This window comes from Haliotis rubra, unplaced genomic scaffold, assembly GCF_003918875.1.
Source record: "Haliotis rubra isolate DU_JTF1 unplaced genomic scaffold, ASM391887v1 Scf29, whole genome shotgun sequence".
Classification (NCBI taxonomy): domain Eukaryota; kingdom Metazoa; phylum Mollusca; class Gastropoda; order Lepetellida; family Haliotidae; genus Haliotis; species Haliotis rubra.
Window position 1 is genome coordinate 890,173 of NW_025766957.1, and position 13,158 is coordinate 903,330.

The 13,158-nt window shown below is 39.9% G+C and overlaps 1 protein-coding gene across 4 annotated transcripts in view; it reads right to left on the reverse strand.

Annotated features, from left to right (window-relative positions):
- Nucleotides 1–615: 615 nt before the first annotated feature.
- Nucleotides 616–13,158, reverse strand: part of LOC124281779 (TNF receptor-associated factor 6-like) — a 54,347-nt gene continuing 41,804 nt past the window's right edge. For all 4 annotated transcript variants that reach the window (XM_046717754.1, XM_046717751.1, XM_046717753.1 and 1 more), the window contains exons 3-7: nucleotides 7,840–7,996; nucleotides 6,997–7,158; nucleotides 6,036–6,107; nucleotides 2,825–2,902; nucleotides 616–2,424 (exon numbers count right to left, since the gene is read on the reverse strand). In XM_046717754.1, the coding sequence (XP_046573710.1) occupies nucleotides 1,318–2,424; nucleotides 2,825–2,902; nucleotides 6,036–6,107; nucleotides 6,997–7,158; nucleotides 7,840–7,996 (1,576 nt within the window). In that variant the 3' untranslated portion in view covers nucleotides 616–1,317. The remainder of the gene's footprint in view (nucleotides 2,425–2,824; nucleotides 2,903–6,035; nucleotides 6,108–6,996; nucleotides 7,159–7,839; nucleotides 7,997–13,158) is intronic.

The following is a 13,158-nucleotide window of genomic DNA, read 5'->3' on the forward strand; positions in this document are numbered from 1 at the left end:
ATTGTCCTCATCCTGATTCACTTCCGTATGTTCTACCACTTCAGGACTTTCTGATTTTATTACAGCTGGCTTTCACTATAGATCATAAATAATTGTTAATGGGCCAGTGATCACAATTTGCTGTACAGAATAGCGTCCCCTGGCTGTGCCAGGATCTGGTATTTGGGCTGATTCATGAGGCAATTGGTATAAATGGTAGTGTGTCACTTGGCTTTCTTCAACACGAAGATGGCTTCTTCTACAAGAAGCCGACACTCCATGTACAGAGCGTTGTTACACTCAACGGTCTCAATCACCAAGCAGCTGTCGTGTCTTCTGCAGTCTAAATCATCCAGTTCATCTACATCTAAGCAAATCTGTAATCAAGCTCTGTCACCTGAACAAGAAATCATTTCAAATCAAGATGAACCTACTCCAGGTACGAAATAAAACATGCAATCACTGAATTCCTTAATACTGACAATAGCTGCATAAAAAACAGTTCTCAAAATTAAGGGGGATCCTACATTCTCTGAGGTCTGCAGTCATACTATTGGAATCTGAAGTCCTTAGTTTGAAAACAGTCAGCCCATTGCCCAATCCAGGGAGATATTACTTAGGGCATGTAGTTTCAAATTTATATGGATCCGTACAGTCTGCAGTAAATTCACATGTTGCTATATATGTTGCAAAGAGCTGCAGTTCTTTAAATAAATTTTGGTTCGTTGTTCATTTAGGATCTGGAGATATTTACAGGCACCACAAATCGTGGAAACAGATAAAAAAATGGATGAAAGATGGACTTGAAAAACATAAATTTGTCACTATACTTTGTTTCACAATATTTGTGACTATTTGTCACCTCGTCACAATAGGTTTCATTCAACTTAGACGCAAATATTGAGTCTAAAGATATTAGACAGACCCTGCAGTTTGTAAAATCTTAGGGTCCGGATGACAGCAAGGCAGTTATATATATTTCAAACCCTGCTAGTCCCCTCAAATTGTTTTACATTGAATTTTTAAATTATGACCACAAAAGCCTCTAAATCAAATTCATATAAAATCTTTGATTAAGACATCATTGGCCTGTCATTAGGATATTAGATCTTAGTGATTCTGATGTGTCAATTCTTGTCATCTTCATAAACAAACAAAAATAACAAATACAATAAAATAAAGAACAACCCCAAAACACATCAAGTGCTTATCCTGGATTAGGACCATACTGTCCATGAACCTCCATCCTCGATACAGAGGCTGAACCTGAAAAGAAGCACAGCATCCCAGTCAACACCCAAATAAGTTTGAAGACACAGGATAATATGGGAATCTGGCTCACGTTGCAGGGATAATTTGAGCTTTAATGATAAGTGTATCATTCCTAACAAAGTCTGCATTATCCAGCACGCTTAAGGCTACAAATTCCATATATCCAAATCCTTTGTGATTCCTTGGCGTGACGGGTTTTTGAAAAGCTGCCAAATTGGGTTTGGCAATAAGAGTCTCAGCGATATGATTTCTGAGCTCACATATGGGGTTCTGATCAATCACTGACAGAACAATCCGGCCTGAAAATGGCCAGTCGAGAATCTCATCCCAATCTCCTTGCATGAAATGTATGAAGATTGAAAGATGACTTCCTTTGGCTGCATCCACACCATTCAGATTAGCTCTAATACACAACTTGTAACCATAGCAGTTGGAATAGAAAGAAGGACTGTGCAGAGCGGTGTTGATGCCCTGTTCTGCTTCCTCCCTGAGTTTGTGGTAATTCTTGATCTTCCAGTAGAACTGTCCATTGCATGCCCGGCCTTCGAACTCCTGCACAGCATTGTCAAGGTAACGTAGTTTGTACTTCAGTTCCTTGTTTGCTTTCTCCAACATCTCATTCTTCGCTTTGATTTCAACCAGCTGTTGGTCATGACGGGCCAGACTTTCGTCCTGGTACATGTTCTGGTTTTTGAGACTCTGGAGCTCTAGTCCCGAAGCCCCTTGCAAGGACAGAGCACCGTGCACACCCTCAGCATCAGAGGGTTTTGAGGTATGGCTCACATGAGCACCTTCCACAGTCTCGTTGGAAGCTTGCGGCAGCGTATCGGACATACTTCGATGAAGCTGACGAGGATCAATGCTGGTTTTCAAGGAATCCAAGTTGAACTGTTTAACCGACTGTCCATCTGGTGTCCGTGAGCCGGAGATGTTCGGGACATGACTGTGATCCTGCATGGTGAGGCCTTGGAACTGATTGATGTAACTGCCCATGGCCGACAGAGAAGTGGACATCTCCATCGGGGTGAGTCCGCCTGATAACGCTGGGACTGAGGCTGGGGAGAGGCTCTGGATGCCAAACTTATGGAGGATGGTGACCACACCGTGACAGAGCATGCGTTGATGGTCGACTGTGGCATCCACGTAGTGTTCCTGTTCCATCTTCCGGTCAAACTGAGGAAACGAATGACCATTAACTATTTTTATTCAGTGGATAAGTACATCACATGCTCTCAGACATATTTCTTTCAGATTTCAGAAAAAAAAAAAATCTTGCAAATTTCCAAAAAATTGCGAAAAATTCTCAATAATATGTGAGCATCTGAAGCCAAGATCATTTCGAAGTGTTAGGTGGATGTTAAAAAGATCTCAATTTCTGTGTCTTGAAATACCCAGATCAGTAACAATAACAATCTGAACACACGCTGAAATTATGAAAACATTAGTTGTCAGAATTTATTAGCACTCCTAAAGATATTCTTCATAGGAAACCAACCAGAAAACATTTATAGTCACATATGGGGAAAGGGGCAGATATTCTTGAACAGTTTGATACTACTATTCAAAGGCTCACCTGAGCAGAACATCCAAGAGGTCCGAAGTCACAGGATATTGGATAAGTAGGACAGTCCTTATCATGATGTCCGCTGAGCTGAAAAGCAGACCATGTTATTCAAGGATGTTCACTATCAACCATGCCATCGGGGTTTGTAAACTTTAGACAAGGTGCCACTAAACTCTGAGCGGCATAACACACTGAGGCTACATCCTTGAACTTGATCATTTCTGATTGGCAGCCAGAACACAACACAAGGATCTACAGGATGTCCTGAAGCGGTGCTTGTATGTGCATGTGGTGGCAAGGAGAGTTGTATGTGTATGTGGTGGTGTGGAGAGTAGTATGTGTATGTGGTGGTGTGGAGAGTAGTATGTGTATGTGGTGGTGTGGAGAGTAGTATGTGTATGTGGTGGTGTGGAGAGTAGTATGTGTATGTGGTGGTGTGGAGAGTAGTATGTGTATGTGGTGGTGTGGAGAGTAGTATGTGTATGTGGTGGTGTGTGGAGAGTAGTATGTGTATGTGGTGGTGTGGAGAGTAGTATGTGTATGTGGTGGTGTGGAGAGTAGTATGTGTATGTGGTGGTGTGGAGAGTAGTAATGTATGTGGAGGTGTGGAAAGTAGTATGTGTATGTGTATGTGGTGGCAAGGAGAGTAGTATATGTATGTGGTGGTGTGGAGAGTAGTATTTGTATGTGGTGGCGAGGAGAGTAGTATGTGTATGTGGTGGTGTGGAGAGTAGTATGTGTATGTGGTGGTGTGGAGAGTAGTAGGTGTATGTGGTGGTGTGGAGAGTAGTAATGTATGTGGAGGTGTGGAAAGTAGTATGTGTATGTGTATGTGGTGGCGAGGAGAGTAGTATGTGTATGTGGTGGTGTGGAGAGTAGTATGTGTATGTGTATGTGGTGGCGAGGAGAGTAGTATGTGTATGTGGTGGTGTGGAGAGTAGTATGTGTATGTGGTGGTGTGGAGAGTAGTATGTGTATGTGGTGGTGTGGAGAGTGGTGTTGTGGTGGTGTGGAGAGTAATGTGTATGTGGTGGTGTGGAGAGTAGTATGTGTATGTGGTGGTGTGGAGAGTAGTATGTGTATGTGGTGGTGTGGAGAGTAGTACGTGTATGTGGTGGTGTGGCAAATAGTACCTATATGTGGCGGTATGGCAAGTAGAATGTGTACAAAGTTGTGAGGCAAGTAGCAAGTGCATTTGGTGGTGTGACAAGTAGTATGTTTGTGTGGTTGTATGGTAAATAGTATTTGCATACAGTGATGTCACAAGTAGTATATATATGTGGTTGCACAGCAAGTAGCTTGCATGAGCAGTTGTATGGCATTCAGTATGTATATATGGCTCTGTGACAAGTGGTATTATAAACCCTGTGTGTAGTAGTGTAACCTGTAGTGTTTTCTTGTGGTAATGTGGCTAGTATCAGTATGTGAGGGTGTGACAAGTAATACCGAGTATAAACCCTGTATGTGATAGCATCAGAGGTTTATTACCCAAGAAAGAAATAGAATATGAAGTATTACATGTATGCGCATAATATACGCATTAATTATTTTGCTTACACTATAATTAAATAAATGCAATTTTTAAGCTGCATGAAACCACCTGCACATCAGATTCTGTCAGCCAATCAAAACAATCCATTACAAAATTTTATAAATGAAAGCATCCGAGTGTAATTATGATCACAAGCAAGAACAAATGCAAACAAATTGAGCATTTTTAACAGGCTGATGTATATTTCCTTCTTAAAGGCACAATGTCACACATTTTCGACAATATTTTGGCCTATATTTTATATATTGGGGGCATATGCACTCACTTTTGCTTCCTATGCAATAAAAAGACTTATTAGCCTTTACGACTTGCCTGAAAACGATAATTGAACTTCGAGCCGAACAGCTTCCAAACAGATAACACTTGACATATATGGAATGTAAACGATTGCTCCATACATCGAAAAGTGTCGCACACGGTGTTGTCGGTGTTTGCCGAACTGGTTTCAATCACAAGTTGTGCATAGGTTATTCGTAAAGAGTGCTCCAAGAGACATAACTCTGGGGTTTGCTTGAAATAATGTTTGGCTGGTAGAGGGAGTGAGAGTTGATTTAATGCAGTGTTCACGAATCCAGCAGATTCGCCAACGGTCTGAAAGAAGTCTACAACCCGCCGGCCCCCAGTGTCTGACTGTATATTTCACAATGACTTTGACTGAAGTTGTTATATGTGGCATGTAACACTTGTTTCCTGTTTATAAATCTTATGTTTGTTAATAATTTCAATGCCAATTATAAGAAATGTTAAATCTGAAATGAGTGTTTAATTTTATTCTATGGGTCCTTTGAATTTTCAATGGGTCAGACAGACATCTGAAACTTACAGGACCCAATGTCCTGTTACTTTGAAACACCATTAGTGAACACTGTTAATGCAACATTGCATTAATTCATTCAAACTTTTAAATTTAATATTGTAAGGCCCAACCAATTTCATTTCTTGTTTTACAGATCCGCCTGTCGTGTTTTTTCAAGAATAAGAAATAAAATAAAAATTAATTTTCCCCGCTCACAAAATAAAATCCTAATGTTTTTGCTGGCCAAAAATAAACTTACAAAAACAGTGTTGTTTTTTTATATTGTTTTTTGCCCCATATACACTTCATAAATTGCCAAAAGTAAAATACTTTGACTATTTAGAAGGAATATTACTTTGACTGGTGATTTTTATTTTTTTATTTTCCCTCCTGCCTTTAGGTTTTCTGAGGACAAAAATCCGTAAAACAAGAAATAAAATTGGTCTGGCCTAATCTAAATACGTAATTTTGTTTGGAATAAATTATATGGTAGCTTCCCTGAGGGCTGATAGTATTATTGAGAGAAATGCATTATGTATTTTGGGAGACGTGTGACATTGTGCCTTTAAATAGCTGATAATGATAATGTAGAAAGCAGTATGAGTACAGGATGTCATAGTCAGCAAGTAAAAGTACATAACAAAGTTTCAAAGATACATATGGAAAATGCAACCATCTTCACTTAGAGTGAGTGAATTTAGTTTTCACCGCTTTTAGTAATATTCCTGCAATATCATGCCAGGTACACCAGAAATAGGCTTCACACATTGTACCCATGAGGGGATTCGAACCTGGGTCTTCGGCATGATGAGCGAACGCTTCAACCACTAGGCTACCCCACCGCCCGTTTCACTTAAAGAATCACAACTCACTGCTTGTTTGACAAAGTCCCCTCCACAGTACTGACAGACAACCTGTACGAGCGGACACTCCGTCAGATGATGCTGTAACGAAATACCAGGGGGCGCTTAGCATATTGACTACTGAATGTTATATTTCACATTACAACAGAAAAACATTTAGTGTCAAATCGACATCATTGGTGATTGTTCAGCAATGGAGAAATTATAAAAATGTCAAACATTTCACTTTCAAATCATTTTTACTTGTTTCTGAATGAGTGAGTGACGTTTTACGCTGTTTTGGTCAATATTCCAGCAATGTCACAGCAACCAGTCGAAAATCAAGTCAGGATAAGATCAACAAACCAGTGACTGTATCAATAGGAATGTCCCACCTTGTTTTAAACTTTGTAATAAGGAAAACAAGTTTCATGTTTCTTTCAACTTCTACATTGCATTTGTTTGAGTGGCATTTTAGAAGTAAATACGTACAATATAGAACAGACTTTATGGAAAACAACTTCTTTATTTCGCGAGTGTGACGTTTCGATACAGATTCTTGTACCATTATTAAAAAGTCGAACTCACAAAATAAAGAAGTTGTTATCCATATAGTCTGTTCTATATTCTACATTGCAAACAACGATAATGCTGTTCAGATTAGGATGATTATGTTTGTTGCTTAACTCTGCACTCAGCAATATTCCAGCTATATGGTGGCGGTCTGTAAATAATCGAGTCTGGACCAAATCAAGTGATGGTCATTATGAGCATTGATCTATGGGATACGATGACATGCATCAACCAAGTCAGTAAGCCTGACCACCCAGTTCTGTAAGTCCCTCTTATGCCAATCATGGGCTGTTGAAGTCCAATTATAACCTGGATCTTCACACGTTTTTAAAAAGAGGAAAGTATGAATAATTTTTTTTCTAGATGACTCAGTGCTTGTCTTACTTACCAGCGTTTCCAAAACAAACTGTTATCTCACCTCCATTCCTTCAGCAGCGACATCCTTCTGACAATTTTGGCACTGTAGGATTCTGCGACGGCAGTTGAACTGTACATGGTTTGGGACATCTCTACGGAGGAGTATGTCCATACAACGATTGGGACATGGGACTAGGGCTAAGGGACACTGATCTGTATGTTCCTGAAATAAAATAAATAAAATAAAATAAAATTAAAAAAAATAAAATTTAAACAAATATTTTTTTTTATTTTTTTTAATAATATAGAATAAAAAAATACAATAAAAGAGGATCCAAGGAATTAACTTGACAGTACAGTGCCATTACGCATGGGGGGCGTGGTGGGCAAGCTGTGTAAAAGTGATTCAGCGAGCTTGGAGGTGCCTGGATCAAGTCCATCTGTGACCGGGTATAAAAACCTTGGAGTCAACTTTGTGTGCAGACTCTTTCAGTGTTGGCACAACCCCTAGTGTAAATGACCAGATGGTGGCCACATAAATACATGGAAACACCTAGTTGCTCATACAGCAATGTGCAGTAAAACTTGGACAAAGTACTGTGACTATGTGTCCCAGTCCACCCAGCTGTGAATGGGTACCTCGTAAGGATGGGAAATCCACAATAACTGCGGCACCTAGTGGCTGCCAGAGTTGTATGATCCCCAGGGAGTTGAGATTGAAAATATGATGTGCTGTTGAGACTGACATCCAGTGATCGAGGGGAAAAAACCCAAAGCCCTTTGAGCATGAATGCAGATGGGATGTACTATAGCGCTATATAAATACCCATATAATAACAATAATGATATGAAATTTTACTCAGTATTTCTTTAAAAAAAAGATGTACTTGAATTTTGAATATACCTGAACTTTCTTGAGAGTGGCCAGCACCTCACAGCCTTGTCTTGAATTGGGACACTTTACTTTGAAGTTAAGGATTTCACGTTTGGCAAAGTTGTCGGCGAATAATTCCCGCTCGTCGATCGGTTCATTGTCAACAGGACATCGGACATCACACTCCCTGCAAAGACAGCAGAAAATGTACAATAAGTTTCAAAACAATGAAATTTTCCTGGATGCCATAAGAAAAGATGTCACCATATACGGTCAGTGTGCTGAAAATAAAGATTACGCAGAAGATACATTGCGAGACAATCACGATCACATCCTTGTGGAGGAAGTCGAGATTCAGCCCGGATGAGGATGAGAAGCATCTCAGGGGAGAAGTCAGCTGAATTCTAAGATGTATTTGTTCGTTGTTTTATGCTACACTCAGCAATTCTCCAGCTATCTCTAAATAATTAAGTCTAGACCAGATAATCCTGTGATCAAGAGCATGAGTGTCAATCCAAGCAGTTGGGATATGATGACATGTGTCAACCAAGTCAGCGAGTCTGACCACCCGATCCTGTTAGTCGCCTCTTACGACAAGCATGGGTTACTGAAGATCAGTTCTAACCCGGATCTTCGCGGATTGAATTTTAAGAAACAATGGCAACACAAACTCTTCTCCATGAAGGAAACACAAATTAATGGCACAACCTAAAATACTCCAGTCCATGATCTCAAGTGATTTGGTAAAAATTTCCTTAGACCTGCAAATATTGACCTGTCCATGGTTTAGTATTAATTACCACTAGGGGCATAACTTCCTGGACAATTCAGGAGTTCGTGACATTATGTCATACAATGGTTGAGCTGGTTGATTATACATAAATTTCCCCTGAAATTTATACCTCAAAGTATTGCACTTTTAAACATGTTGAATGTCCAGTTATCATCTTATTCATTAAAATTATTTTTAAGCCCATATTTATCTATTATTATGTTTTTAATAATTTCATATTTTAGGCTGTTATTTATTTGTACTTTTGTCAAGCTCTGTGATCCAAAACGAATTCCTTGTAAGGTAATAAAGTATTGTCTGTCTGTCTGACTGTGAGTCGTGCTACAACCACTAGTTTTTCAACACAGTTTTAATTGCCAGATAGCCACACACACACAAAATCTGCAAAATTCAAAACATTCATTAAATATGTCCTGCCCATACATTCTGAAGGGAAGAAACCTTGACGTCAATCAGGAAAATATTACCGTATTAACAAAGGCAAAATATTTTGTTTGACTGTATATGCTAGGAAACACAAAGGAAGGCAAATTGATAGTTTTATAAAGAATAAAATATCCCCTTTTTCCATAAATCAAAATAAAATATTGATTGATATGATAGCAAAATACAATTAACATTTCTCTCATACTTACATTTTGACAGCCATGAAAATCCGCCAGATATTTTATCAACTCAATTCCTTCCGCACACATGTAAATAAATTACTACATTGTTTCCAGCGAGACTGTTACCTTGAGAATCCTATTTATAGCCTCATGCCAATATATGAGACTTTCCTGATTTTTTCCAGATTCCAAACTGATTAAAATCCCCTGACAGCAAGATGAAAAAATGAAGACACATCTAATCATTTAAAAAAGAACAGGAACATTTGAATTCAGGAAGTAGCACAGAAAGCATGGTCTCTGCAAGATATATGCATACGACCGTCTCTACTCAGTTATTCATAGCTTGCAAAAAACAGCCTCCTAATTGTGTAGATTGTTGCCTGTGATGTCAATCATTGGATTGTGTGTTCAGGCTAAAATATTTCACTGACCATCATCTTATGGCCACAATATTACACAGTGCAACATTAAAAAAGAAACTAATATTTATGACATATATACATTTCAGTGTTTAAAATGATCAGTATGTAGGGTAAACAATTATGTCTTCAGGATTGAAACAGAGGTGTTTGTATTGCATCAACAAAGGTGTCTGTATTACATCAACAAAGGTGTCTGTATTGTATCAACAAAGGTGTCTCTATTGCATCAACAAGGTGTCTGTATTGCATCAACAAAGGTGTCTATTGCATCAACAAAGGTGTCTGCATTACATCAACAAAGGTGTCTGTATTGCATCAACAAAGGTGTCTGTATTGTATCAACAAAGGTGTCTATTGCATCAACAAGGTGTCTGTATTGTATCAACAAAGGTGTCTATTGCATCAACAAAGGTGTCTGTATTGTATCAACAAAGGTGTCTGTATTGCATCAACAAGGTGTCTAATGCATCAACAAGGTGTCTGTATTGCTTCAACAAAGGTGTCTCTATTGCATCAACAAGGTGTCTCTATTGCATCAACAAGGTGTCTGCATTGCATCAACAAGGTGTCTGTATTGCATCAACAAGGTGTCTGTATTGCATCAACAAGGTGTCTGTATTGCATCAACAAGGTGTCTATTGCATCAACAAGGTGTCTGTATTGCACCAACAAAGTGTCTGTATTGTATCAACAAAGTGTCTATATTGCATCAACAAAGGTGTCTGTATTGCATCAACAAAGTGTCTGTATTGCATCAACAAAGGTGTCTATATTGCATCAACAAAGGTGTCTGTATTGCATCAACAAAGATGTCTATATTGCATCAACAAGGTGTCTGCATTGCATCAACAAGGTGTCTGCATTGCATCAACAAGGTGTCTGCATTGCATCAACAAAGTGTCTGCATTGCATCAACAAAGTGTCTGCATTGCATCAACAAGGTGTCTGTATTGCATCAACAAAGTGTCTGTATTGCATTAACAAAGGTGTCTGTATTGCATCAACAAGGTGTCTATTGCGTCAACAAGGTGTCTGTATTGTATCAACAAAAGTGTCTGTTTTGCATCAACAAGGTGTCTGTTTTGCATCAACATAGGCATCTCTATTGCATCAACAAAGGTGTCTGTATTGTAATAAGAAAGCTGTCTGCATTACATCAACATAGGTGTCTCTATTGCATCAACAAGGTGTCTGTATTGCGCATTGAATGGCCTTCTGATGAACTCTGTGGATAACCCCTGAGATATAAGTGTGACACTCTTAAATCATTATCTAGGCTGCCCCTATATCTTGGCCGTCTATATCCGTAAGCAATCACTTCCTCATTGATCTACAAGGTGAGAGCGACCAGGAAGTGTAGATGTACGGGATGCAGACAGCGGCATACAGACATGGCAACCTAGTAACCTTCTTGTGGCAGAGGAATAACACCTTTTACATCTTTGCTCAGTTTTCATTTCCATCGCAGCCAAATCCACAGATTCCTAAATATAGTTTCATCAAATATACAACGTGTACTGTATCATTTTATATGAATATTTGTCTCATAAAATCACTGCATGAGTTTGATTACAGATATTTCTGATCATTGATTAGGACAAAACATTGTTTTTCTTCCGGATAATGGATTCTTTGAACTAAACTGGCTGGATGGAGATGGGGAAAAAATGATTGATTTAAAACCCAAATCAAAAGAAAAATGCTCAATTTATATTACTTGATTTAACTTGCACCAGGTGCACGTTGAAATGAAAAGCTATTAAAGGCTGCCAGGGTAAACAACCTTGGAAACTTTGAATATTTTATACTGCATTGGGTAACAACCATACTTGCAGTGCAAACATTTTGATGGAGACAGTTGATGATATGGGAAAGATGAAGACAGGTGATGATATGGATAATGATGGAGACAGTTGATGACAGGGATAATGATGGAGACAGTTGATGACAGGGATAATGATGGAGACAGTTGATGACAGGAACAATGATGGAGACAGTTGATGATATGGGCAATGATGGAGACAGTTGATGACAGGGACAATGATAGAGACAGTTGATGACAAGGACTATGATGCAGACAGGTGAGGACTGGGACTATGATGGAGACAGTTGATGACAGGGACTATGATGGAGACAGTTGATGACAGGGACTATGATGGAGACAGTTGATGACAGGGACTATGATGGAGACAGTTGATGACAGGGACTATGATGGAGACAGTTGATGACAGGGACTATGATGGAGACAGTTGATGACAGGGACTATGATGGAGGCAGTTGATGACAGGGAGAATGATGAGGCAGGAGATGATAGGGACTATGATGGAGACAGTTGATGACAGGGACAATGATAGAGACAGTTGATGGCAGGGACTATGATGGAGACAGTTGATGACAGGGACAATGATGGAGACAGTTGATGACAGGGACTATGACGGAGACAGTTGATGACAGGGACTATGATGGAGATAGTTGATGACAGGGACTATGATGGAGACAGTTGATGACAGGGAGAATGATGAGGCAGGAGATGATAGGGAGAATGATGGAGACAGTTGATGATAGGGACTATGATGGAGACAGTTGATGACAAGGACTATGATGGAGACAGTTGATGACAGGGACTATGAGGGAGACAGTTGATGACAGGGACTATGATGGAGATAGTTGATGACAGGGACTATGATGGAGACAGTTGATGGCAGGGACTATGATGGAGACAGTTGATGACAGGGACTATGATGGAGACAGTTGATGACAGGGACTATGATGGAGACAGTTGATGACAGGGACTATGATGGAGACAGTTGATGACAGGGAGAATGATGAGGCAGGAGATGACAGGGACTATGATGGAGACAGTTGATGACAGGGACTATGATGGAGACAGTTGATGACAGGGAGAATGATGAGGCAGGAGATGACAGGGACTATGATGGAGACAGTTGATGACAGGGACAATGATGGAGACAGTTGATGACAGGGAGAATGATGAGGCAGGAGATGAAAGGGAGAATGATGGAGACAGTTGATGACAGGGACTATGATGGAGACAGTTGATGGCAGGGACTATGATGGAGACAGTTGATGACAGGGACTATGATGGAGACAGTTGATGACAGGGACTATGATGGAGACAGTTGATGACAGGGACTATGATGGAGACAGTTGATGACAGGGACTATGATGGAGACAGTTGATGACAGGGAGAATGATGAGGCAGGAGATGACAGGGACTATGATGGAGACAGTTGATGACAGGGACAATGATGGAGACAGTTGATGGCAGGGACTATGATGGAGACAGTTGATGGCAGGGACAATGATGGAGACAGTTGATGACAGGGACAATGATGCAGACAGTTGATGACAGGGACTATGATGGAGACAGTTGATGACAGGGACTATGAGGGAGACAGTTGATGACAGGGACTATGATGGAGACAGTTGATGGCAGAGACAATGATGGAGACAGTTGATGACAGGGACAATGATGGAGACAGTTGATGGCAGGGACTATGAT